The sequence below is a fragment of the Macaca nemestrina genome, chromosome 18 (genome assembly GCF_043159975.1).
Source record: "Macaca nemestrina isolate mMacNem1 chromosome 18, mMacNem.hap1, whole genome shotgun sequence".
In the NCBI taxonomy this organism is placed as follows: Eukaryota; Metazoa; Chordata; class Mammalia; order Primates; family Cercopithecidae; genus Macaca; species Macaca nemestrina.
The window spans coordinates 49,543,246-49,569,638 of record NC_092142.1 but is presented as its reverse complement, the minus strand read 5'-3'; the positions used below and the strand labels follow the sequence as shown (position 1 = coordinate 49,569,638).

Sequence of the window (26,393 nt, the reverse complement as noted above, 5' to 3'; positions counted from 1 at the left end):
AGCCGGAGGCTTACGGTGTAATTAACCCCATTGCAGTCATGGGCAAACTGAGACTCACAGAGGGAAACGGTTTCCTCGGGACTGCAGAGCTCATTGTCAGCCAAGCTGAGCCTTCAGCTCAGCTCATCTAATGCCCAAGATAGGGCCTCACCCTGAGTTTGCATATATAATGGAGGTCACTGTTGTTCAGTGAACTTTCATCCTTTTCTCTCCCCTTAGCATGAAGAGTGCTTCCCTACCCCATGGCTTTTGGGCTTGGCCATGTGACTTGCTTTGTCCAATGGGATGGGAGTGAATGCCATGAGTTCAACCATGTAATTTACTTTAACCAGTGAGAGAGGAATGAATGCCATGAGCTGGGCGGTGTAGCTTGCTTTGGCCAGTGGGATGGGAGTGGATGCCATAAACTTGGCCATGTGACTTAGTTTGCCCAATAGGATGGGTGTAGATAGGATGAGCTTGGCCATGTGACTTGCTTTGACCAATGGGATGGGAGCAGATGTAATGGGCTTGACAGGTGACTTCCTTTGGCCAATGGAACAGGAGTGGGTATGATGTCCACCATGGCCCCTTCTTCTTGGGTGATCAGGAGATGTGCAGAGAAGAGGGGTGGGGAGAGGGAGAGAGAGAGAGACAGTGAGCAAGCGAGAGAGTCTTTGGACCTAATTGGGTCAAATGCCTTAGACAACTTACACAACTTCCCAGTTTTACCGTCCTCCGCAATAAAATGGACGTGATAGAAAGCCTGCTTCCTAAGATTGCTGTGAGGGTGACATGGGCAGTGCTTTGCCTGGAAGGCTGGAGAGTGGCTTTGCCTGGTGGGATTCTGGCACCATGGCATCTCAGAGGGCCCAGAGCAAGGAAGTGGCTGCACCCCAACCCCAGCTTCATGGGTCAGCAAGCCCTGGACTGTTCAAACCCTATTGCAGCCTTCTATAAATGCAGATCGTCTTTACAGTTCTCTCCCCTTGGCTCCAACTTTGTTTCCACTGCCTTATTTTAAGCCCACCACCTCAACCCATTTATGCCTTAAAGAAGTTTATGGCTAAGTGGGGACAGCAGACAGGCAGCTGTGATATGAGGCCTATGCAGGAGGCCCAGGAGGGGCATCTACCCAAGGCTTGGGGGTCAGGGAGGGCTTCCTGGAGGAGCGGGGTCTTGAAGAAGGAAGGGGACAGATGTACTAGAGACCCACGGCCACCTGTCATTTCAGCTGCAGCTACTGAGGACAGTCTCACAAACACAGACTCACCTCATCTCAGCAGAACTGTACCTGGCCTTCCTGCCCATTCCCTGGGCCTTCTCCAGTCCTGCAGGAAGCGAAGGGGCATCAACAGCCCCAGAGACACCCCCAAGACACAGGCTGGGGCCTTTCCCCCTGCAGCCAGACACCCCAGGGTCACTCTGTCCTCATCCTAGAGGGCCGCTGTCTCTAATGATGACCTCAGCAAGGCACCTTCATGTCACTTTGTCACCTGCCATCTTGCCTTCCTGCCCCATCACTCCTCTCCTGAGCATCACCCTACCAAAAACCCACCCCCAAGTCTCTGTCTTAGGCCAGGCCTTGGGGAACCCAGACTCGGACCAGGAGCAGCTAGGTGAGAGGTGAGGACAAGCACTGCACGGAGAAGGAGCAGCATATTCTGGGCTGGAAGGGAAAGGAAAATCCTCCATTGTTTAAGGGTTGTCAGGGAGCACGGGCAGTGGGGCAGAGGGGAAAGGCAGGAAGTCATGGAGGAGACAGGAGACAGGGAGCTAGTGGCTCCTGAGGGCCGGGTCTGCAGGGCTGGGAGCTGAACCCTTGTCCTGAGGGCAGTGAGATGGGTTTGCAGTAGGAAGTGGCATGGTCAGATTGGCATTTCTGTTTTTGTTTTTTGTTTTGTTTTGAGACGGAGTTTTGCTCTGTTGCCCAGGCCAGAGTGCGACGGCGTGATCTCAGCTCACTGCAACCTCCGCCTCCCAGGTTCAAGCGACTCTCCTGCCTCAGCCTCCCGAGTAGCTAGGATTACAGGCACCCGCCACCATGCCCGGCTAATTTTTTGTACTTTTGGTAGAGTCGGGGTTTCACCATGTTGGCCAAGCTTGTCTCAAACTTCTGACCTCAGGTGATCCACCTGCCTCGGCCTTTCAAAATGCTGGGATTACAGGCGTGAGCCACCGCACCAGGCTGTTTTTGTTTCTTTTTAAACAGAATCTTTCCCTGTCTCCCAGGCTGGAGTGCAGTGGTGTGATCTCTGCTCACTGCAACCTCCACCTCCTGAGTCAAGAGATTCTCCTGCCTCAGCCTCCTGAGTAGCTGGGATTACAGGGATGTGCAACCATGCCTGGTGACTTTTTGTATTTTAGTAGAGACAGGATTTCGCCATGTTGCCCAGGCTGGTCTCGAACTCCTGACTCTGGTGATTCGCCCACCTCGGCCTCCCAAAGTGCTGGGATTACAGGCATGAGCCACTGCACCTGGCCCAGATTGGCATTTTTAAAAGTGCTTTTTGTCTGCAGTGTGGGGACTGATGGGAGACAGCATGGCCAGTGGAGGAACTGTCCCCAGACTGGGGAGAGCCAACAGGAGTCTCCGCTAGGGTATGCTAGGGTAGAGTGGAAAAGGCCTCAGTAACCGGAGTGATGAGGGAAAGAGGAGTCAAGGATGACACCCAAGCTTCTGGTCTGGGTTACCTGGATTGTCTTGCCATCTGCTGAGCTAGGAGCAGGTTTTGGGGTAAGATGATGAGTTTCTTTTGAGGCATGTAGTTGGGACTCATTGATAGCAACCTAGAGACAGTCATGGCAGTGGATGAGATCCCAAGAAGTGAGTCTATAGAGAAGGCCAGGCAGCCAGCACTGAGATCTGAGCAATGCCATTATTTTTAAAACTTTTATTTTGAAATAATTATAGACTCTCAGAAAGTTGCAGACAAAGCCCAGTCAGGTCCCATGTACCAGTTTGATTGCCACCATCTTGAAAGGAGGATTAGACAAATCTGACTGCTAAAAGTGGCCCAGGGATTCTGGAGAAAACCCAACAGGTTTGATATCAGGAAAGCAATTTCACTTCCAATTCAGGTTTGACTGCAAGTGAGAGTGGTTGAAACAAGTGAGAAGTTGATTGCTTCCTCATATAATAGTCTAAATACAGGTGTCCAAGCCTGGAATAGAGGTCCTGGTCCTCTAAGTTCTCAGGAACACAGGCTTCTTTCAGCCACTCCACATCTCTAGGGTGTTGTCCTCATGGTCCAAAATGGTGGCTGGAATTCCAGCCATCACACCTGCTTTCCAAGCAGCAAAATGGAAGAAGGGACATAGAAGAACAGAGATGACAATAGGTATAAACAACCTCTCTTTTTAAAGGAGATTCCCAGGAGCTGCTACATGACACTTACTGTTGACTAGAGTTTAGTAGCAAAATTTATTTGTGAAAGAGTCTGAGAACTGTAGTCTTTATTCTTGGACTCAAAATCAGAGGCTCTATTACAAGGAAGAAAGAGTGTATCCAGGGGAACAACTAGCTTCCTGTGCACAGAATCCAAGGGCAGAGGGTGTTCTGAAAGGGAAGGTGTGTCAGTATCACAAAAACAATCAAGAAGTCAAGAAAGGTAGCAATGAAATGCCCAGTGGATTTAGGGACAAGAAAGTCCAGTGGCAACTTGGTGAGGATAATGGCAATTATCCATCTGACAGAACCCTTGATTCGGAGTGCCTAATGTTTTCCAGAGTCAGCTTTTGTCCAGTGGATAGGGCAGAAAGATAGAGGTGTTGGAGTTGAGGGTGTTGGAGTGCAAATCCAGGCCACAGGTGACAGTACAGCAGCAGGAAGTGGCAATGAAAGAATGAAAGGGACTCCAGGAAGAACCAAGAGGGACTGACTGTGAGAAGGACAGGAACAAGGACAGAAGGAGATGGCAGAGTGTGTGGCTTCCATGGTGTGGCATTTATGGGTTCACAGTGGGGTCCAGGAGTGAGTGGCTACAGAAGAGAGAAAAAGGAGGCCTTTCTGGTGGTGGGGGCCATAACATTGGGAGACTGGGGTTCAGACACCTGCAGAAATCACCCAGGATGCTGGCAGGGTGTCAGGTAGAGGTGAATGCTAAGCTTCTGTGGAGTTTTCCCAGTTACCTCAACACCACTCCCAACTCTGCTGCCAAAAGAACCTGTTTAATGTTCTTGTGGTTGACACCTGCCCCAAACCCTCAATGGTTCCCCCACGGATTCTCAGGAAATGTCCAAACCCCTCACCTTTTTCTTTGCAGTCCTTCTATGATCACCTGGGATGGGTTAGGATGCTTTCAGCTCTAAGCAACAGAAACCCCAAGTAACAGACACTGCCTGTGCCTGGCTTGTAACCCCTGTAGGAATCATTTGTGTTTGCTGGTCCAATTTCCAGCTGCCAGTACCTGCGATTCCACTGAAGCCTATGCCTGTGCACGGAAATTACCCTTGACCAATGACTGACAAGGATGGGTGGATAAATACCTCAGCTCCCTCCCTGTGCTGGTGGGATAACTCTGAGGTATGTTCCACATGGGCTCCTGGAGTGGAACTTCCCTTCCTTTCCTGCCTCACTTCCCCATTCTCCTCCCTGTCTTTCCCAGGACCACCTCAAAATCAACAACTTGCTCCTGAGTCTTCATCTCAAGACCTCCTCCTGAGAAAAACCAAACAACTAAAATGCAGATGCTGGATGGTTGCCAGGTTGTGTATAAGTGCTTGCTCAACATCATTCCCGAGGACCCAGGACTCTCTGTCTGTGCTCTGTGATCCTCAGGCTGTAGCAAGATGACCACCATCATGACATCCTACAAGTTCCTCAACAGACTTCCCTTCAGATCTCATTGGCCAGAATAAGGTCACACATGGTCTTTCCTGAATCAATCACTGGCAAGGGTGAGGGCTTTGCCATGTCTGGCTTAGATGAATCACCTATGGGCAGAAAGGATGATGGGGTCAACTACAGGGACCACACCACCATCCCATCACCTCTTCTAGTATGACTCTACCACTGTAGGTATGTAATATAGTGAAAAGAAAGAGCTCTGTGTTCTCACTATTTCACATTCATTCATTCATTCAACAAGCACATATTGAATGTTGACTGTGTCCCTGCTAGTTCCTGGGGCTGGGGATGTGGGAGACAAGAAAAGCACAGAGGGCTGAATGTGATGGGGTCTGGGTGGCAGAGGCATGACCCTGGGGATATCCTGACCCAGCTGTTTTGCCATCAGAAATGTCCCACCCCACTGTCTTCCCCTTAGGATCATACCTGCCCCCTAGAGCTCCTCTCCTCCAGGAGGCCTTTTCTGAATTCCCCAAACCAGGGGGTTCCATCCTGCCTCGGAGCCCCCTTGGGTGTTCCAGAATGTTCTTCTGGGCTGGCACTGTCTTGGCTGGCTCTGAAGTGTCCTTGCTTGCCCATTACGAGTGACAGTGTTCTTCTTGTTTTCCCCACGGAGGCTCCTAGAGGGAGGGCACTGTGTCCCCAGGGCCTGAGCCACAGCCAGGCAGCTCAACCCTGCAGGGCTGACCCAGAACCTGGGTGGACCCACCCGGCCCTAGTCCCTGCCTCCCAGCACCTGCTACAAGGCTGCCTCCTCCCCTCCCCATGTCTCTCCCATCAATTTCTTATTTCATAAAAATCAATTTCTGTCCCGTTTTTGCCATGTACATAAAAGACTGTGGCATCAATTAGCCTTCGTTCTCTCTCTCCCCCTCTCTTTTTCTTCCTCGTCTTTTTTGGAAACCTCTTTGTAGGGAAAATCTCATATTTCAGCAATTTGCATTATCCACACACTCAGCTTTGAAGTTCTAAGTTATGGTAAGAAAAGGACCCACTTATCTGCCCATAAAAAATGTTCAAAGCTTATAAATTCCCTGAAACAGATGTACATTATCATTGGATTTGCCTTTCTTTTTGCTAGAGCATGCCTAATAGAGTTTCGGCCGCCCCCTGGCCCCCTTCCCCCGCCCCCGTTAGCATCTTGTCTCCACAGAAGCCCGCTCCCCACTGGGCCAGACCGACTTCAAAGGTCCCAGGCTGTCTGTTAGAAGCAAAGCACAAAGTGGGAACATAGGGGCCTTTTAAATCCCCCACGTTTAAGTCAATATCATGCCTCCCTCCTTTCCCCTTTCCTGGCAGAGGGACATAAGTCAGCCCTTCCCTTTCTGCCTTCACGAGAGCCAATTCAGCAACTACCAGAGAGAGGAAATCAGGGCTTCTTTCTCTCCCAGTCTCTCTGTCTTTGCCCTTTCTTTCTTGCCAACTTTTCTTTTTGTTCTTTCCCTCGCTTAAGATGCTCGGCAGCACGGAAGGTAGTGCTGATCCCACGTGTAAGCAAGCAAGCAGATCCTTAAGTGCTTTCATGGGTAAGAATGTAAACAACGTGCATCCCTTTGGTCACCATGGGATCCTACCATGAGAGCCCCCTCTCCGGGCTACTGTTTCCAATCCCTTCTCCACGTGGTGGTGGCTAGAGTGTCACATCCTCTCTGCCCCAACTGACCTTCTAGCTTCCTGATGTGTCTCTTGGGGTGACGAGCAGACTCTCCACCATTCAGGGCCCCAAGTCCTGCCCATTCCGGGCCTCCCCGTTGCCAGCTGCACCGGGCCATACAGGCCTGCACCAACTCATCAAGCGTTCACCCTCTGTCCACCCTTGAGGCCCTTGCACCAGCTGCTCCCTCTAACTTTCCACCTGGCTAATTCTTCCTCACCCTTGAAGTCACCCCCTAAATGTGGCTTCCTGGAGAGTCCCTCTGCAGCCCCCATCTCCATCATGTCCCCTCTGTTATTTCCTCCCATGTCTCCCCGGAAGTTATCGCAGTGGATAAAAATGTCGTTTCTGGGTGGAAGCAGTCCTCCCCCCCGACACTAGACTAAAGCTCTGCAAAGGTAGGTAGAGATGATGTCCGTTTTATCGAGTGCTGAGCATGGTTCCTGACACATAGTACTTGATCACTAAATCTTCGAAAGTACGGATGAACAGAAAGCCTGGAGATGAACTTGGCAAAGGCCAGCCAGGCCTGAGCAGGTTCCTTCTGGGCAGGAAGTACCATGTGTGGGTCTCTCTTTGCTCTGCCCACGTCTTGCCCAGAAGCTCAGTTTTGGCAGCTCCTTGCCACTGGAGGGTGGTCACACCACAGAGACTGACCTGCAGTCTAACTAAACTGCTTAGCAAGAGAGAGTGAGATACTCGAATGTCAAATTCTTTCTCCCCAATGAAGAAAGGAGGGAGGAGGGAAGGAAGGGAAGGCAGAAAGTTTACATGCACCACACTGGAAATATTCTGGCCAGGAATTTCTGGGTCAAATCACAATCAGATGCTGCCTTTTGAGGACAGAGTCAGAGGAAATGGAATCAGGTGATGTTGGCTAAGATGGCCAGGGGTCCATCTGGAGGGGATGTGGCCAGGGGACTTGAGCCACTCAGAGTCACCTTGGGCCCCTGTACCTAGGTGTGCTGACAGCCCACAGGCCGAGCCCAGTGACACTATCTGAATATCCCCAGGAGGTTCCAGGTTTTCAGTCTGTCTGCATGCTACCGCCCTTCTCTGGTGGCAGTATCAACATTCCAACAAGTCTCAGCATTGGGAACCCACAAGAGGGGTGCCCCTTTCCCCATCTATCTTTATGAATTCGATCAACAAAGACCTGTCAACAGCAGGCCATGTGCTAGGTCCAGCTGGGGGCGGGTGGGGAGGCCAAGAATGTGTTGTCCTTCAGTCACTCAACAGACATTGAACTAGCACCTGTCTTTGCTGGGCCTTTGGGATTACAAGATAATTTGGTGAACAAGTGCTTTGGTGGAAATCAAATAATCAGAGGCATAGATAAGTACCTATGGTGGATCCTCACCCTCTGTGGATTCTGTATTGGAGAAATCGCCTATTCACTAAAATTTATCTGTCACCCGAAATCAACACTCGTGGTGCACTCACTTCATTCGTTACATGCGCAGAGCAGCAAAAAGTTTGAGTGGCCCAGCCACATGTTCTCAGTTGAGGTCGAACAAGATGACGCTCTGCTTTCGTGGTTCAGTTCTCGTCCTATACGCAAACATCCTTCTCACAGTCTGTGTAGCATCATGCTTTGTGCATGTTTGTGCTTTGTGTTAGTGATCTGGCTGCCTAAAATGCTCCCCAGGCATGGCGCTGAAGTGCTGTCTTGAGCTCTTAAGCACAGAAGGCTCTGATACGCCTTACAGAGAAAATACGTGTGCTAGATAAGCTTCGTTCAGTCATGAGTTACAGAGCTGTTGGCTGAGTTCAATGTTAATGAATCAAGAATATATAGTAAATTAGGCATATTTAAACAGAAACACACATAAAACAAGGTTATGCACTGATTGGTAATGAAAATGTTGTGACCAGAAGTTTGCAGGAACCTAACCCTGTATTTCCCCTAGGAACAACAGTTCCGTACGCGCTAACTCACTGTCAGAGGCAACTTTATAAGATGTAATGACTGCAGTGAGCCGAGATTGCACCACAGATCGTGAGACTCTGTCTCCAAAAAAAAAAAAAAAAAAAAAGATGTAACTACTGCAATGAGTGAGGATCAACTACAGTTACAAACATGATCAGTACTAGGAATGAAGGGGACCATAGGTTACCCTGAGAGCTTGGAGCACCATCTTGCTGAAGCTGAGGTCTCGGCCACACCAGCAGCCCCAGCTTCCAAAGCTCCCCTTGCCTCATGTGTCCCTGGACTTGGCTGGAGTAATGACAGACAAGGGAGTAGGACTGGTCTTTGTCAATCTGTATCAATGCCAGCAGGCTCCTGGAAAGGGAGGGTCACACGTCTAGCAGCTTCTCCCCACGGACAGGTGTCAGGCTTGTGTTTAACCCTACCAAGCATTAGCCATGAGTTAGGTAAGTTGCTTAACTGAACTGTAACTCTGTTTCCTCATTGGTTTCCTCTCAAGGCTGTTTCGAGGACATTAGTGAATGTGGGCTGGGTGCACAGTAGGCACTCTGTAAGTGGCAGATATGGCAATGTGGACTCCTCAGCGATCCTGCAGCTTAGGAGTAGGGCAAGGACAGTCCCAGATGCAGGGTAGCCAAGCACTGCTCCAGAGGCCACCTCTTTCCCCAAGGGAGGCACTGCTGGGCATGGCTTTCAGGCTGCCCATCCCCACCACTGCCCCTACTGTTTGTAGGACTCAGAGCTGCCACCCTCATGGTCTAGCTTCAAGCCAAGGGCAGTTTCATAATACAAATATGGTACTGAAGGCCAGAGACAGCAGGGGCTTGTCCAAGTTCACACCACAAGTCGGGTCTGGAAGGAATAGAGTAATCCCATCAAACTTGAGAGGGAAAAGTCATGTCCTCAAGTGTTTCTTGAGTGCATAGCAGAGGCGACATGCCACAGCAGCTGTCTCACAGGGGGCTCTGCAGCCAGGGTGGGGGACAGGTACCTTTCATCCATCGGGACTGCACCTCCTTTCCCATGAGCCTTCTGGGGTCACATTCTCCTAACTGCAGCTACTGTTGCTGTTTTAATATCCAGGGCCTATTACGTACCAGGCTTTGTGCTGAATGCTTCATGCCCACTGGATCATTTACTCATAACAGCTCAGTGAGGTAGTTACCCCAATTAGCCCCATGTTAGAGAGAAACACCAAGGCACAGAGAGGGTGAGTCTCTTGTCCCAGGTCACACATCTAGGAAGCAGTAGAACCAGGACTTAGCTCAGGTCCAAAGTCTCACCCATGGGCTGGTCTGCCCATCTTAGCCGAGCCCCGAAGCTGCATTCTCTGGTCCAGCTACTGGATCCTGCAACCTTCTCAAACTCTTTCCATGAAGCCAAGTGCACAGGATCTAGGACATCAGGTCCAGAGAATTTGGCGCCACATCTTCCTGAACCTGCAGTTGGGCGAGGACCAGACTCTAGCCTGAACAGTGAGATGCAGCCCAGAGAAGTGGGAGTCACAGACAGAGCCTGGCCTGAGGCTCCTACTGAGACTGTCACCCAGGGAGTCCCCATCCCCTACCCGATCAGCAGTCTTTCTGCTTCCCCCTCCAAGAGAGCTGGGGGCATTCATCCAGGAAGCCTGATATGTAACAAACTCCTTTCCCGTTTCTTGCTTTGCTTAAATCTCCAAAGTCCCTGGAGCTGAAGCCAAGTGGGCCTCACTGGGTCCACTTTACAGAAAAGCAAACTGTGTCTCAAAGCGGGGAAGTCACTGAGCCAGGTACAATCCAGCCAGTCTTTTGAGTTGGGGCTTTCCACCTGTCTTGGCTGTTTAAGGAGTGCTGGGCAGGGTCTCACACAGCCTGGGACCCTCCGCCGGGGGTTCCAGCCCACTCTGCCCTACCTAAAGGAGGAGTGGTGCCACGCTGTGAGGGTCTCCAGGACTGCCCCAAAGACTTCCCCGTGAATGTCCTACCATGCCTGAAGCTGCTCCGTTAGCCATCCTCCTGTCTAACGCTCTGCCCTGAACAGGTTTTTAAGCGGCATCACTGACCTCCAAAAATCAGGTACTTGAGGCTGCGCAGGGGTCATAAGCTGAATCACATCAAAGCCAGGCCTCAACATCAGGCTGAGAGGGGCTCCGGGCACGGGAAGAAAGGCACGTGCATCAGTGGAAGGGGTGAGCAGATTGCAGCCATGTGGGAACAGAAGCCTGGGGTAAACACACTTTCCGATTTTTATGAGAAAAGCCAAACATCCAGGTTTTTAGGTGAAACCCTCAGATTTTGGAAATTCAAACATTTTGAAACCCTGGACGGGTCAAACATGACACATCAATGGGCCATGTTAGGTATGGTCCCAGTGAGCAGAGGATTGACTTCTGGAGGCTTAGAGTGGGCAGGGGACAGGAAGGCAGGGCAAAGTTCCAGAACCCACAGCTTCTTGGGGAGTGTGGCTCTGGGCAAGTTGGCCTCAGGCCCACTCCAACTTCTCTACCTGGCACCAAGAGACATAGCTCAGTGCCGACCATTGAACTGGCCATGACAGGCCTGCTGACACAAGCAGACCACCCCCACCAATGGCCTCTGTGGAGTTACTGACCAGTGTTGGAGGTTGCAGAAACCCCGCCTCCAGACATCACAGATGTCACCCTCCCCCAAGTCCTTTGCAGACAGCTAAGGCCATGACTGGAAAAAGGGCCTGCAAGCTGGTCTGTGCTCAGGTTTGGGAAGAACTGTCCATCTGGACTCCACACCCCCATCTGGAGTCTCAGGTCTTCCGTCTCTAAAATGGGAAGGGAATTCTAGCCCTACTATGATGTGTGGTTGACCAAACTTTCACTGGTTTCCAAGGAAAGAAAACAAAACAAAAACAAAAAGACAACACAATGAGGTTTTTTTTTTTTTTCTTTTTAACTTCTTTTGGTTTTTCTTTAAACAGTAAGGGACTGCAGTTTTCTGTTCTTTTTCTAATATACTTATTTAGCAAAATTAAAAGTTGGCGATGCTGTGTTGCTTTCCCAGACTTTTATTTGAAATGTGACTGCTTTGTAAAACTCCAGAGTCAAGGACTCATAGGCAGGAGGATGTCATACATTAACAGGAAAGGATGAGAAATCTCCACTCCCTCCCTTCTCCCTCCCTTCATCGCTCATTCCCTCTCTTCCATTCATTAACCACCCACTATGTGCCATGCCCTAAGGAAGCTCCACTACGTGCCACGCCCTAAGGAAGCAGTTATCTAAGAAGTCCCTGCCCGCAGGGGCTTTATACACCAGGAGGAAGGCAACCCACAGAGCCAGGATCCTGATAACCACTGCTGACTGACCCTCTGCCTAGGCACCAGCTAAGATGGCTCCAAAAAGTGAGGCCTTGTTGGGAAAGAAAAAAATAGCAAAGGTCAGCTTGGATGAACCCACCCAGAATTTTGCGATCAGAAATATCTAGAAAAGAGTTATTCTAGAAGAGCAGGGGGATGCCAGGGCTTGGGGATGAGAAGTGATGTTTTTGTTGCTTAGGGTCCCTGAAGGTCTTGGTCCTCCTGCTCAGAAGCCCAGGGGGTCCTGGGTTGCCTCCTCCAGAGATTGCCCTCGGTCCCTGGCAGTTCCTTCAAGGCTGTTGTACTTTAGTCCTTCTTCTAAGCCTCGAATGCTCCTCACTACCTACCTCTCCCCCTGATGTGGAGGCTGGGGAAAGGCTCTCTGAAGGATCTGACCAGATGTGACCCCAAAACAAACCCTACTAGGGGCACAGCAGGGCCCCCATAACCTTGGAACCAAGCCTGAGTTTGTAGTACAACAAAATGAGACAGCTGGTAGTTGCAACAAGCTCTAGTCCCCAAAGCTGGCCTTGACCAAAGGCCCCCAAGCAAAGTGAGAAGATTGGGAAGAGAAGTTTTTATGAAAGCCACTCATATCTCCCTAATTTCAGACCTTAGTCCTGAGCCAGGGGAGGGAAGAGAGTGTGTGGTCCATGCACCAGGGGCCACTGTGGACCCACCCTAGTTGGAGGACCTTAGGGGTCTTTCGCAACCTGTAATCTTATGATAAAGGAGGAGAGCTGGGTTTTCCAGAGGCCAGATGACAGGGCAACTAGAGAAAGAACTCAGCCCAAACACAGAGGGCTCTTACTAAATCCACCAGCCTCATCCTCTGCGCTGCTTGCTCTAACATCCAGGAAGTTTTTGGAGGTCCCCAGTGGGGCAGGGGGCAGGTGGAGCTGTCTCTGCCTCCCCTACCACGTTAATGCACATCCTCCTCAAGGCAGGGCCACTGGGATTCCACCCCACATGCGCCAAGGCACAGGCAATGGGACTGTCAGACTGTGGTCTGTGGGTCCAACCACACCACCATTTCCTGGAGGTGCGAAGCTTGTGAAAAAAACTGATCCCTGTGCCTCACCTCTGACCCATCTCAGCTCATCTCTGCAGGTGGGCCTGGTATCTGCATTTCACATGCTCCCTGGGGGATTCTTACGACCCCTGACGTTAGGTATTTCCCTCAAATCGGGCCGTCTCAGGTCATTTCGGGGAAAAAGCAAACATCTTGACGCCTGGGCCACATCCCAGACCCACCACTCAGCATCATCAGAGGTGGGACCCCCTGCACCAGTATTCTGTGAAATCTCCCCAGGTGATCTGAAGCATTCAGGGGATGAGAACTGCTGGTGTGAGCATCCCCTCTGCCTCCCTGAGCCACCGCCAACAGGCTGGTCAATGCCAAAGTCATGTCTAAAGGGCCTCATGTCTAGATAGGGATCTGTGCCAGGCTCATGGGCTTTTAAATGTACCAGGATTCTTCTACTTTGTGGGAGACAGTGGAGAGAAGAGGAATCCCATTGGCTGGTCAGCCGGAGACAGGGAGTCTCTGCCAGGCTCTGCCATTTCCTCCCAAGAGTCGTCGTCTGCTACTGGCAAGTGGGTCTCACCTATTTCCCCTTCTCATGCTGGAGGCAGATGCTAGGTATAGAAAGCCCTTTGTAGGGAAATACATAAATTAGGAAAATCATTTGGGTTGTGGGTGGGCCCAAGGACTGCTGGTTTGGGAGATGATGAGACCGAACACCAGATCAGAGCCCCACACAAAGGTCCTGACTGTGGCAAGTGATCAAACTTTTCATGACTGTGGAAGGGTGTCCCGAGCACAGGTTTTAGAAATTAATAAAGCGTGTGGCTGAAACATCTGTCTTTGCTCTGCAAAACGAGGCCCTGCACACATCTGGAGAAGGGGTGTGTGTTGGGGGCTGGGTGCAGCTGGTCTGGGGAGGCCGAGGCAGGGGCCAGGAGGGCGGGTGCTGGGGCGTGGCTGGACGAGGGGCAAGGCTGCGTTGGGGTCTTTCAGGTGTGCAGTGACTAGGTGTCTGCTGTGTGGCAGGCAGCATCATCTTTAAGGAGGAGGGGAGGGTGGTGGGTGGAGGGCGTTCACAGCCTGCTGGCACCGAGCACCTCTCAGGGGTCCCCTTTCATTCCTGAGAGCACTGACAGGCCTCAAAGAAGCCAGGTTATTAGTGCTGGCATCTGACAGACACACCAAGGTGCAGGCAGCCTTCCCCTCCTACTGCCACACTTTGGAGGCTGCCTTCCCTCTAGCCCAGTAATGATTTGATGTCTAAACACAGAAAACAGGGCTGGAGGAGTGAAAGAAACTGCTCCTCGCTGTTTCCTTTGCCAAAAAGTGTAATTAGCACGGCTGGATGTGAAGTGCAAGAGTCCCCTAGGCTCCTGGCCCCCGGGCACTCCCAGGAGATGACAGCAGGCCCCAGTGGCTGGGATCCTCACCTGGCTGTCTGCCTTAAACACACCCAGTCCTCGGTACCCAGTGACAGATCAGCAGAAATTGGCATCCTCTCGCCAGGAGTCTCCCCAGGGGAACCCCCATGCTCAGAGCTCAGGGGATGGGGCAGTGGCAACTGCTCCTCTGGAATGGCCTTCAGAAGATTTGCAAACAAGACCAAACCTCTCGCCCATGCCAGCCTGCAGGAAAATGTGCTCAAAACCTCACCAGCAGCCACGGTTTCCCCTTCTAGTTTTCCCTCTTTCCTTCCTTCCAACCTTCCTCCCTCTCTCTTTCTTCTTCCTCTGATTCCTCATTCAGTATAACCTCTTTATTTATTTATTTGAGATGGAGTCTCACTCTGTCACCCAGGCTGGAGTGCAGTGGTGCAATCTTAGCTCACTGCAATCTTTGCCTCCCAGGTTCAAGCAATTCTCGTGCTTCAGCCTCCCGAGTAGCTGAGATTATAGGTATGCACCACCAAGCCTGGCTAATTTTTTGTACTTTTAGTAGAGATGGGGTTTCACCATGTTGCCCAGGCTGGCCTTGAACTCCTGACCTCAGGTGATCCACCCAGTTTGGCCTCCCAAAGTGTTGGGATTACAGGCGTGAGCCACTGTGCCCGGCCAGTATTACCTCTTTTAGAGGTCATTTACAATCACATCAAAATGGAAATCACACTTGCTCTTGAACTCTGCAGTTCCATGTGGACACTTTCTGTCGCCTGTCTCCTGCCCGTGGGCACTGGGAGAGCTGTGTGCAAGGACTCTCAGCAGTGTTCGCCAGAGCCTGGGATGAGAGATGACCCTTATGACCACCAGGAGGGGATGGGGCAAGCTGGTGACAGCACCTCTAGCACAGAAGGCCGAGCAGCTGTTAGAGAGTAGAGGGCAGAGCTCTATGATCTAGGGAGGGAGATCTCCAAATATATTCAGTTACTGAAAAAAAATAGCATAAGTATGAACACTATGCTCCTTGTGTAAAAATAAAAGGGTGGGGTGAGAAGAGGATTAAGCAGTAACTGCAGGGTTCCCCGTCCCCCACCCCCTTAAAAATAGATCCGAAATAAATATTGCAAAATGTCAGCATTTGTAAATTCTGGGTGGTGAGTTCACAGTTACTGTTTCACAATTTTCTGTTTCAAACTTTGTGTTTGAAATACTTTAAAAATTAACAAAATGCATATGGGGAGATATAGAAATGCATTTATTCTGGTAAAGAACAGCTAACACTTTCATAGTGCTCACATGGGCCAGGTACTCTCATGATCCCCACCTTTATAAAGGAAAAACTGAGGCACAGTATTTCAGTTGAAGCACAGAGCTACAAAGAGGCCTTAAACACACCCAGTCCTCGGTACCCAGATGGTCAGGATTCGAACCCAGCAAGCTGGCACCAAAGTCTGTGCTCACAACCCCTACACTACACTGAGGGGCCCTAGGCCACACCCAGAAAGTTGGCATCAGGGATGCTGGCGGGCCTGGGATGGAGGGAAGTTTACTTTTTACTGTGTACCTTGTGTATGTACTATTTGAATCTTTTACATGTGCACGTTACTATTTTTTTAAATAATGTTTTTAAAGCTGGGAAAGTCCCAGTTACCAAGAAGTAACAGAATCCTGATAGGTGTGGAGCTTAGGGAGGCAGAGGAACTGCTCTAAAACCAGTAGTTTCAACTCCCGGCTGGCCTCCAGGGTTGCAGCAATTCGGAACCTGGGGCGCCATTACTTCCTCTCTGGTCTGCACCCCTCCCCTCCTGTCTTCCGGTATAGACCCCCACCCCCTTGCGGGCAGGTTGGCCATGTGGCCCCAGCTGGGATGTCATGATTGGTCCAGCTATGGGCACCAGATCTAAGCCCAGCCAATCAGAATCCTGCCTTGGGCTTTACACTAATGGAAGGTCCTTTTCCTTATGGTTAGGGGACCTAGAAGGCCAACAGTCAGGGCTCCCTGACAAAGCATGTAGTTGAGTACCAGTATCAATCCGAGGGACAAGAGGGAGGGACAAGAACCAGTCTCAGCTGAGTTCACATCCTGGACTCTGTCATCTCAAAGCCAGTTCCCTCCCTGCCTTCCAACTTGGTTTCATTCACTTTGGATTGAGTTGACTTCTCACTGACAGAAACCCACAACCCACAACCCAAAACAAGGGCAGCCCATGGCCATGATTAAGCTCTGCACCAGTGGCAAAGGGATCGAGTGGGAGACCAGAATCCCAGCTCTGCCCTGTGTGTGGCCTCAAGGGAGTTACGAACTTCTGAGCCTTAGACATGCTCCCTGAGCTGCCACCAAGCTGCCTCATGGGGCTGTCCTAAGGATTAATGTATTAATCCAATCCCAGGCACATCAGTCATTAATAAAATTAATAATATGGTAACAACTAAGCCCACTATCTTTGGAAGTAACTCCTTACTAACTACATTAAACCCAAACTCGAGGCTCTGGAAAAGAGGATGCCAGCTGGGAGCTAAAACGGCAGAAAGGAAGGTAGCTGGAGTTGCTTCTCCCTCTTGTGTCCCTCTAGATTCACTGTAGGCTCTCCTCTCTGACCTGGGAACATGCCCGTGTGACCCACATCAACAAGCTCCCTCGGCCCGGTGGCTTCCAGCGGCCTCAGTCAATGGATTGAGGCAGGGGCAGGAAAGCAGGGTCAGGATATTAATTTCCCTGGAGGGTCCCCATGACTGGCTGCATCCTTTGAGCAAAGGTCACAGCTCCTTCAGGTGCCCCTCTCACTCCTCCAGCAATCCTCTGTCTGCTAAAGATAACTCCTTCCTCACTCAGGCCCAGGGGTGGGAGTAGCGCTCCACACTGCTAGCCCCAGGGTTCTGCATTCTCGTGGGAGGCTTAGCCCACACTTCGTAAATATTGCCTTTATTAAACTCTGCTCAACTTACCCAATTTGAGTGTGTAATCTGCTTTTCTCTGAGACCCTGGCTAGCTGATTGGTTCTTTTTCAGGTTTCTCCAGGCTCTGGCCAGACAAAATCCTTCTCTGCAGAGGATGTTGCTCCAGGGTCCCAACTCTGGTCATGGTCCCCTTTTCCCTCCAAGCTTCTGTACCCCAGCAGTTTTCTCCAAAATCCATCAGACACCCAAACATGAGAAGGGACCTCTGATGAAAGCATCTGAGCCATCCAGCCCCAAAAGGAGACAAGCAGGGTCACATCTGGGTTCCAGAAGCATCCAGAGAAGCAAACCACTGATTTCTGCACACCAGAAAAGATACCTGAGAGTGTATATTTATAGAAAGATACATAGAAATGGACAGATGGCGTCTATCTATAGATACAGAAAGCGCTGTTAGAGAATTGTGTAGGTACGTATATATCTGCCACATCCTCCCCCACAACCAACAGCACACAATTGCCCGGATCTTGGAAAACGACACTTGTTTAAGTGGTTGGTTCCCTCCCTAGCAGTTTCCAAAATGAGAAGGATGGTCTCAGGGATAGTCCTTAAATATGTGTATGTATCGCTGTAAAGGAGAGAGGAGGAGGAGAAGGAAGAGAAGTGGATTTTCATGTTGTGCATGGCAGAAGAGATGGGACTGCTTTGGGGAAAAGGGCTTGATCCCACTGGAAAAGCATGAAAGACAACTCCAGAAAAGACAGCTAAGGTTTCTAGGTTGGGACATAAAAACACAACAGCAAGACGTTCGCACTCTGCAGTCCACTGAAATCCCTTGTAGCACATTACAATCAGTTAAGGGCAAAATAAAATCAGAATAATACTAAGAGGTAGCAGCTGTTTATCTTCTCGGAGATTTCGAGGGTCTCTGGAAGCTGGGCCAGGTAAGGGTGCTCTCCTGGAAGAGGCTGGGGTGGGGCAGAGTTGGGGCTGAGGGCTCCCCGGCTCTGGGAAGGGTGTGGGCTGATCCGCACAGATGCTGCAGCTCCTGAGCCTCCAGGGAGCCTCTGCCCATTACAGGCCACTCCAAACCAGAGTCATTTCCTGGGCTAGTTATGCAGTCCCCACAACATATAAATAAAAGTTTAGTTCTGTGTTTCCATAGATCTTCTACATGAAGGCTAGCTAAATATTAGTGGAGTAACAATAATTATTAATAACAATAATCGTCATAATAACAATAATTAATAGAATAATAATGCCTTGGGGTGTCGGGGGTGGGGTCCTTCATACGGCAGGGTGGGGCCCTGGGGAGGGGCTCTATGTCTGGTAGAAGTGGTGGTAATGGTGGTGATGTTCGTGGTGGTGGTGGTGCTCATGTCTCTGGACCGGCTGCCCGGCCTGGCTCTCATATACCACCACGGCGGGCAGCTCCCGCAGGTGCTCCCGCCCCAGGATGGGGCCGCCCGAGGCCAGCGGTGCCTGTAGGCCCCGGCAGCCCTGCTGGCTCTCCTTGGCTCGGTGCTTGTGCTTCTTGTGCCCGAGGGGGGCTAGGGAGGGGAGGAGGGCCGGGCTGGCGGCCAGGTGGGCGGAGGGGGACACCGCAGGGAAGGCGGGTCCCAGAGGGGGCTTGTTTCTTGCCCCTCTGGCCACGTGGCCCACACCCACGCTCTTGCCCTGGGCCTTGGGGGACCTCACAAAGTGCTTGCTCCCGTCCTGGGTGCCCCGGAGCCGTTGCTGGAGCTCTGAGACCTTGGCGATTGGGGTGTCAAGGAAGTGGAAGGAGCCCGGGTCCACGCCTTGGGGCTTTCGGTGTGGGACGTGGATGGCTTCCGGCTCATGGGAGCGAGACCGAGTGGGATTGGAGGTGCGGGGGGGCAGTTCTGACTTCTGGGCCACGGAAGGGGAGCCTAGGAACCAATTCAACAGACATTTAATGAGCACCTACTGTGTGCTGGGGCTTGTGCTGTACCCCAGACATCACCCCCACCCCCAGTTCTCCAAGACCAGAGCTACCTCCCAATGCCCGACTGCCCCTCACTGCCTTGCAGGAAAATTCTCTGAAATGGAACTTTCCCATCTGCTAAGTGGGAAGAACTGGTTCTTCGGTAGGTCTTAAAAAATACTCTCCGAGAGGGAGCCGAGAAAGAGAGATGGCAGCAGAGACCCCAAAAACCATCTAAGGTCACTGGGGCAAGAAAGAACTCTAAGTATATTGCTAAAAACATACAGAAGTAACTCCTAGAGGAATTAAACATATGAAGAGAAAGGGGAGAAGGGAGTTGTGGGAGTGAAATTGAGCAAGAGGTCAACATAGGTCAAGGCTGATAAAGACACAGCAGCACTGTACCTAGGGAAACCGAGGTTCTCGCTGGAAGAAACAGCCAGGAGGGGTCAAAGTGGTTGCCCAGGGAACAGGGCTTGAATGGGCTGGGTTGGGGCACGGAACTGTTGTTTGTCATTGGGTGCTAAGTCCTTAGATACTATTTGATTTTGTTCAATTTCGTGCATGTATTACTTTAATTTTGAAACCGTTTTTAATGTCACTTTCTCCAAGAGTCTTTGATCTGTCCCATAATAGCTGTCTTCCTGAAGCCTGGGGTAGCAGTGAACACCACCCGCATGGCCCGCATGGCCCATCCAGCCACGCCCTGCCCTCATCGCCCATCGCATGGTGCTCGAGTCCCTTACCAGGCCCAAACTGGGACGTGTAGTTTTCTATCCCGGCGAGATCTAAGTAGTGGTTTCTCCTCTCGATGTTCTCATCTACGCAATGGTGGTAGCAGCCAGACTGCTCCAGGCGGCTGTCACCCTGGAACCTACGGCAGGGGAGGAAAGTGAGTGGGGTGACACCGACCACCAGGTGGGGGCAAGTGCATAGGCTACTGGGAAGCCCCCAGAACGAACTCTGGACCGTTCATTCATTTTCTTCTTGGCCTTTGGAGAGCGTGGGGAGGAACAGCCCTCTCTACAAGCTGGCCTCCATTTGCTTCCCTGCGGATGGAGAGACAGACCACAGACCACAGCCCACGGCCAGACCTCCCCACAGCTTCTGGGAGGAGTGGACGGGAGTTTGCTCTGAACAGGTTCAAAGCAAAAGTGAGAGATTATTGGCCAACTTCTAAGAATGCCCCAGTACCAGGCTTCAAGCCGTATAAATGTGCCGACTGCAGGTAGGTAGCCTAACCCCTGGTCTGGTTCCCCAGGGGGTACGGGCAGCAGAAGCCCATTAAACTGTTGGAGTTGTGCCTGGCAGACCCCATGACCAGCCCTACGGCCCAGGATGGGCCTCACCAGTGTATGAGTGTGTGTATGCACACACACTTGTGACTAACACAGTGTGTATGGAGGGGTGGGGAGAAATGTTGCCAGAGGCTTTCTTTTTCCCCTGCAGGGCTCGGGGCTCCCTGGTCCTCTCCTCCAAAGACCTCTTTGATCTGCTCCCATCCTGGCTTCCTTCCCACACAACACAGTACCACCTTCCTCCAGGATCTCTAGCCAGCCTGGGTCCCTCTGATTCTCAGCCCTGTCCCCACACCTAGCTGTGACCCTGCTTGAACTGTTTTTTCTTTCCCCTAAGCGAGTACTAATCCAGCTCCGGTCATTCCCTTACCATTTACACTAGAGGTTAACACAGCCTCATGCCTGCCGTGTTACTGTTGTTTACTCAATCCCTTTCTTTAAACAATCTCTCTTTCCTTTCCTCCCTTCTTCCCTTGCAGGTGAAGAAATAACAGGTGAAAATTAACTACAGCCTCATAATTCCTTATCCACCATTCTGAAATCCAAAAAGTCTGAAAACCAAGATTTTTCATAACCTACATGGCAGCCAGGCCCACCCTAAAGGGATGGGAAGGTGTTTACGGTCTCTATCTCACTTAGTGTGAACATCCAATCATCTCCCAGTAGAAACAGCAATGCGTCAGAGCCTGATGCACTGCTGAGAGCACCTTTCCAAAGCCCCAAAAATGCTGGACTCCAGTTCTGTCTGCCCAAGATGTGTTCCATAAAAGGATGTGGACTACATGTAGTTATTTGTTAAGATTTTCATTTGATTTATGAGTCTGTGCATCAAAAGCGTTGGCTCCCTGAAGAGAACACAGACCAGAGCAAAACTTCTTGCTCTGAATCCTTCAGATGCAGGTACACAGCTGGTGTTCAACATATGCTTATGTGCACCATGCCCACATACCTGAGCGGGGCTCGCTGCTTCTTCTCCCAGCTCCGCAGCTCCTCAGTGGGCTTGGTCTCTGCTCGGGGCCTTGTGCTCTGCAGGTCTGAGTCCGGCCCGAGAAGCACAGGAGACACCAGGTAAGCCACCTGCTCCCACCCTCCTCAGGGCTGCCTGGCGTGCAGCTGCTTTGCAAGGTCACTGTGGGAGGGTTCCCCGAGCTGGGGCTAAGTAAAGGGGTCTCAAGGCTACCTGCCCTGGACACGTCCCCATCTAGCCTCACCTCCTCCCCCAGACTCCCCGTCCAGCCTCACCTCCTTCTAGCTGGCCTCAAGGCTTGCAGACGCCGTGCTGCCCACAACACCAGCCTTTATACCAGCAGCATGGCTCTGCCTATGTGAGGCCTCTCACCCAGAATCCCTTCCCTCCCCTTCCCACCCTTCCTCCTACCCCTTCAAGGACCCATTTGAACCCCACCTGTCCACAAAGCAGCTGCCCCAGAAAGCCCACAGGTTCCCTTCCAGCCCTCCCAGGAAGGCTCGGGTCCTTCCCAAGAGATAGGAGGACGCTGTTTCCCAGGCTCAGCCCTGCAGCCCTCACCGGCCTGATTGACAAGGATGCTCCTCTTGCTCTGGCTGCCCTCAGGGGCCACAGTGAGCTTTACCCGCAGCATCTTGCTGGATGTCGGGGAGTGGTTGACAGAGGAGTCCACCACCTCATAGATGGTGTGCAGCAAGCTGGTGATGTCCTGAATGGGAGGGAAGCAGAGACCCATGTGGGGTTTCAGTCACAGGGCCTTGAAAATAGAAACCAGAGGGCCCGGTGGATGCTGCAGGCCTGAACCCCTCTGGCTGCCCCAAAGCAGAGCCTAAGGCAGAAACCTGGATGTCTGAGGTTCATTTGGGAAGAGATCCTAGGAAGCAGAAGTGAGGGAGCAGGGAGAGAGAAGAGGAAGATCCCATAAGAGAAAAGGAAAAGAACAGGTTACAGCCAGGGGCAACTGGGGCTCAGTCATACTGGGGCCCTGGAGGGAGAGTGTGGAGGCCACCTTGGAACAGCCTCATCGAGATAGAGGGAGGGTTTAGAAATGGACTCTCATTCCTCACTGCCTGAGAGCTCCCCAAGGATGTTACATTCCCTGTACTTTGGATTTTTGTTTGTTTGTTTGAGATGGGGTCTCACTCTGTCACCCAGGCTGGAGTGCAGGGGTGTGATCATGGCTCACTGCAGCCTACAACTCCCAGTCTCAAGCGATCCTCCGACCTCAGTCTCCCTAAGTGCTGGGATTACAGGTATGAGCCATGAGCCACTGTGCCCCACCCTCCCTTGTGCTTTTGGGTTTCCCTGCAAGGGCCAAGCCAGCTCCCTGTACCTGAGAAAGTTCTTACAGTGGGCACTGTCCACCATGGTAGCAGGTGAACTTCAAGGTGGGCCCAGGGAAAATGGGGTGGGAGCATCAAGAGCATCCGCTTCAGGTTTGAAATGAAAACTGGAAAGGGAGACGTGTCCCTGCTATGGACTGAATTGTGGCTCCCCACTCACTTGCAAATCCACAGGTTGAAGCCCTAACCCCCAATGTGATTGTATTTGGAGTAAGGAGATAACTAAGGTTAAACGAGGTCATGAAGGCAGGACCATGATAGGAGATCAGGGCCCTTAGAAGAAGAGGAGAGCTGGGATATGGCTCACACCTGGAATCCCAGCACTTTGGGAGGCCAAAGTGGGAGGATCACTTCAGCCCAGAAGTTCAAGACCAGCCTGGGCAACATAACATTCTCTACCAAAAATTAAAAAAAAAAAAAATATCCATGTGTGGTGGTGCACACCTGTAGTCCCAGCTACTTGGGAGGCTGAGGTGGGAGGACCACTTGAGCCTAGGAGTTTGAGGCTATAGTGAGCCGTGAGCACACCATTGCACTCCAGCCTGAGCGACAGTGCAAGATCCCATCTCTTTTTAGGAAAAAAGGAAGAGACACCAGAAGAGGTCTCTCCACCAAGTGAGGACACAGTGAGAAGATGGCCGTCTGCAAGCCAGGAAGTGAGTCCTCACCAGGAACTGAAGTAGGTGGCACCTTGGTCTTGGACTTACAGCCTCCAGAACTGTGAGGAATAAATTTCTGCTAAGCCACCCAGTCTGTGGTATTTTGTTTTGGCAGCTTGAGCTGGCTGAGACCGTCCCTAAAAGATAAACTAATCTGTGAGAACTTGACCAAATCTCATCTCTCTGAGCCTCAGGTATCCCTCAACCAGAATGGGGTGTCCACACAATGTTCCCTGGGTGTCTCAAAACCCTTCTGATTGGGGCTGGAGGGCACAGATTCCCCTCACTAGGCCTTTTCTGTCTGGGTATCTGCTGCGGTCACTTGTCTGGTGTTGGGGTGGGGGGCAACGTCCTGCTTTAATTGGCATTGGAAACCTCTGGAGAAGACATTTTTTCTCTATGAAGCAGACGCATCCGTGGCCAGTTACCTGCCCAGCAATCCTTCACCTCCTGCCTGTTAAGTCCTGCAGGCTGAAGCAGCTGAGGCAACCCCAGCGCAACCCCAAACAGGCAGGCATGTAGGTGGGCGGCCCAGAGTAGTGGGGGCCAACAGAGGCGCTGACCCTATCTGACCCTATCCTGGGAAGCATGGCGGATCAGCTCAGTTGACTTGTCCTCTGACAATGCAGGTGGGAGGGGGTCACACAGAAAAGCCAGAAATCCAGGATCTTCTGTTAAATCTTCAGAATCACTGATATTGACAACTGATTTTTACCAAAACCCTTTGGGGGACCAGACCAGAACATCTGGGGGCCAGACTGAAATTGTGGGGGCCACAAGTTTGAGACCCAGGCTCCAGGCACTCCCTAGCTGGCTTGCTCAGTGACCCCACCTCTTCCGACGAGGCCCACAGAGGGCTCTCCTTGTTCCTCCTGTCCTTCCCTCTGGCTTCTTCATAAGGACCTGTTTGCTCACTCTCTCTATCTTGGGCAGCCCATGAAGGAGGCTTCATTATACAGATGAGGTGGCTGAGGGACACTCACTTCATCCCCCAGACTTCTGATACCTTAGAGGACCTGGGGCCCTGGTGTCTAATCAGGGTGGAGGTGGTCCCAGCAGACCGAGGGTCTCAGAGCCTATGTGCTCTGGCAATTCTAGCTTGAAAATCAACCTCACTGACTACACAGGGCCAGACACGCAGGAATCGGTGTGCTATTTCCTGCATGAACGAACGCCTGAAGGAGGAGCAGGTCTTCTTTCTGACTGGAAAGCTGGCCCACACCCCAGCTCTGGGCTGCAGATGCGGTGAGGTGGGATCCCATCCGCCCTGGCACTCAGAAGGCGTGGAAGGGAATCGTATTTACAGCCAAATTTGAGGAGTGGCGTCAGGGCTAAAAATAGACCAGGGAAACACCAGACTCAAACACCTCCCTCCACTCAAAACCACTCCCTGGCTCCTCGGTGGGAGGAAGACATGACCCAGTGAACACTTTCTCCAGGGCCAGGCTGGGCCACCTTCCTTGGAAACTCTCTCCCTTCCTCTCATTACCAAGGCAGTGAAGGACAATGCAGGTTGAAGCTGTCATCAATCATCTTGCTACTGCCAAGGGGAGAGTCTGCCTCACAAGAAGGGAAATAAAGCTGAGGAACAGAGGAAATAGACTGAGGAAACAGAGCAGTGATGAAAACCTTGTCCTGAAGCCACCGAGCCTCTGGGTCAAGCCATCCATGAAGTCAGACCCTGGACCAAATTTCAGTTACATGACCCAATGTATTGTATTCCTTTTTTTTTTTTTTTTTTTTTTTTAATACAGCAGTTGGAGCATGTATTCTGTCACTTACATGTCAAAGAGTCCTGGGTGCTTAAAAGTCACAACTTCCTCCTCCAACCTGTTGGAACAGCTCCTAAACCACAGCCTGAGAAGGAGGTGACCTTGTTAACCCAGAACTCACATCTGGCAGCATAAAGGTGAACTTCTCCTGCACTATCCACAGAGCTCCTGCGAGATCTGGAGGAGCATCCCAGAGCTGCTGGCAAGTGGGAAGAGAGGACACTGAGAGGCAGTGCCTGGGCTGAGAGCAGGGGAGCTGCCCTCCCTCCCTGTCCTCTTCCCACTTGCCAGCAGCTCTGGGATGCTCCTCCAGATCTCGCAGGAGCTCCCAGCAACTCCCCAGCTATTACAGCTTTCCCTGAGGGGCAGGACCGATGCAGGGGTGAGAAGTGGCAGTGGCAGGGTACTGTGCCCAGGCCCTGTACCTGCGGGCATGATGCACAGCAAGAGGCCAGGCAGGTGCACTCACCTCTCGGGTGACCTTGCCGTTGTTGTCAAAGTCGTACAGGGTGAAGGTCCACTCCTGCCGGCTGTCCTCCTCCACAGACACATCGCACTGGAGCTCCTGGATGCAGAGAGATGGGTGGGGCTGGTCCCCTGTCTGTGGCAACACTGACTGGGTGGTGGAAGCCTGGGCCTAGAGGCCAGGCCAAGGGGCGGCCACCTGTCCTCTGCCCTCCCCAGACCTTGAGTGGACAGGGAGCACCTTGGCCAAGACAGAACTGGCCCAGGAGGGTAGCCAGAGCCCAGGCAGGGGAGGTTTGGCCTAGGGAGGGATGCCTGCAGGGGTGCCTGGTGGTCTGTGGGTCTTGAAAGACAAAGGAAACACAGGGGGTCTGAGAAGAGGCGCTGTGGTCTCAGAAAAGCTGAATTTGGACCAAGGGCAATAAGCAACTAGAAGGCAAGGGAGCATCAACTTGGGAGCCCCAGCAGCATGCCGGGGTAGCACAGCATGAGCATGAGGAGCTCGGGTGTCAGTCAGCCCCAGGCCCCAACCCCTGCAGGGCCCTCCACAGCTGTGTGACCCTGGGCATGTCACTGCCCTCTGCTGTGCCTCAGTTTCTCTTTGTATACATTATGGAAAATGGTAGCCTCTCTCCCACGAAGTTGCTGGGAAGATTAAATGCCCCACCCACATGCCCTCAGCCCAGTTGTTTCCCTGCACCTGTGGTGGGGACAGTTCCCAACCTCCCGCCTCATGTACGCTCTTCTATCTCAGGGCAGCCCTGAAGAGCCCGGGAAGGAATGCGCAGAGGCGATGGAGCAAGGGAGGGACAGGAGGCAGTGGAAATGCCGGGCCTCCTCACCCCTCCCTGGGACAAATCTGAGCGCATGCTACATGGCTCCTAGGAGGCTCTCCAGCAGGCAGAGCCCACAGATGAACCCAGAC

At 51.8% G+C, this 26,393-nt stretch overlaps 1 protein-coding gene across 2 annotated transcripts in view; it reads right to left on the bottom strand.

Moving 5' to 3' along the window:
* Nucleotides 1-17,778: 17,778 nt before the first annotated feature.
* LOC105492253 (NKD inhibitor of WNT signaling pathway 1) overlaps nt 17,779-26,393 on the bottom strand; it is an 83,607-nt gene continuing 74,992 nt past the window's right edge. For both annotated transcript variants that reach the window (XM_011759292.2, XM_071084520.1), the window contains 5 exons: nt 25,473-25,568; nt 21,791-21,938; nt 21,212-21,296; nt 19,711-19,838; nt 17,779-18,929 (listed from right to left, as the gene is read on the bottom strand). In XM_011759292.2, the coding sequence (XP_011757594.1) occupies nt 18,340-18,929; nt 19,711-19,838; nt 21,212-21,296; nt 21,791-21,938; nt 25,473-25,568 (1,047 nt within the window). In that variant the 3' untranslated portion in view covers nt 17,779-18,339. The remainder of the gene's footprint in view (nt 18,930-19,710; nt 19,839-21,211; nt 21,297-21,790; nt 21,939-25,472; nt 25,569-26,393) is intronic.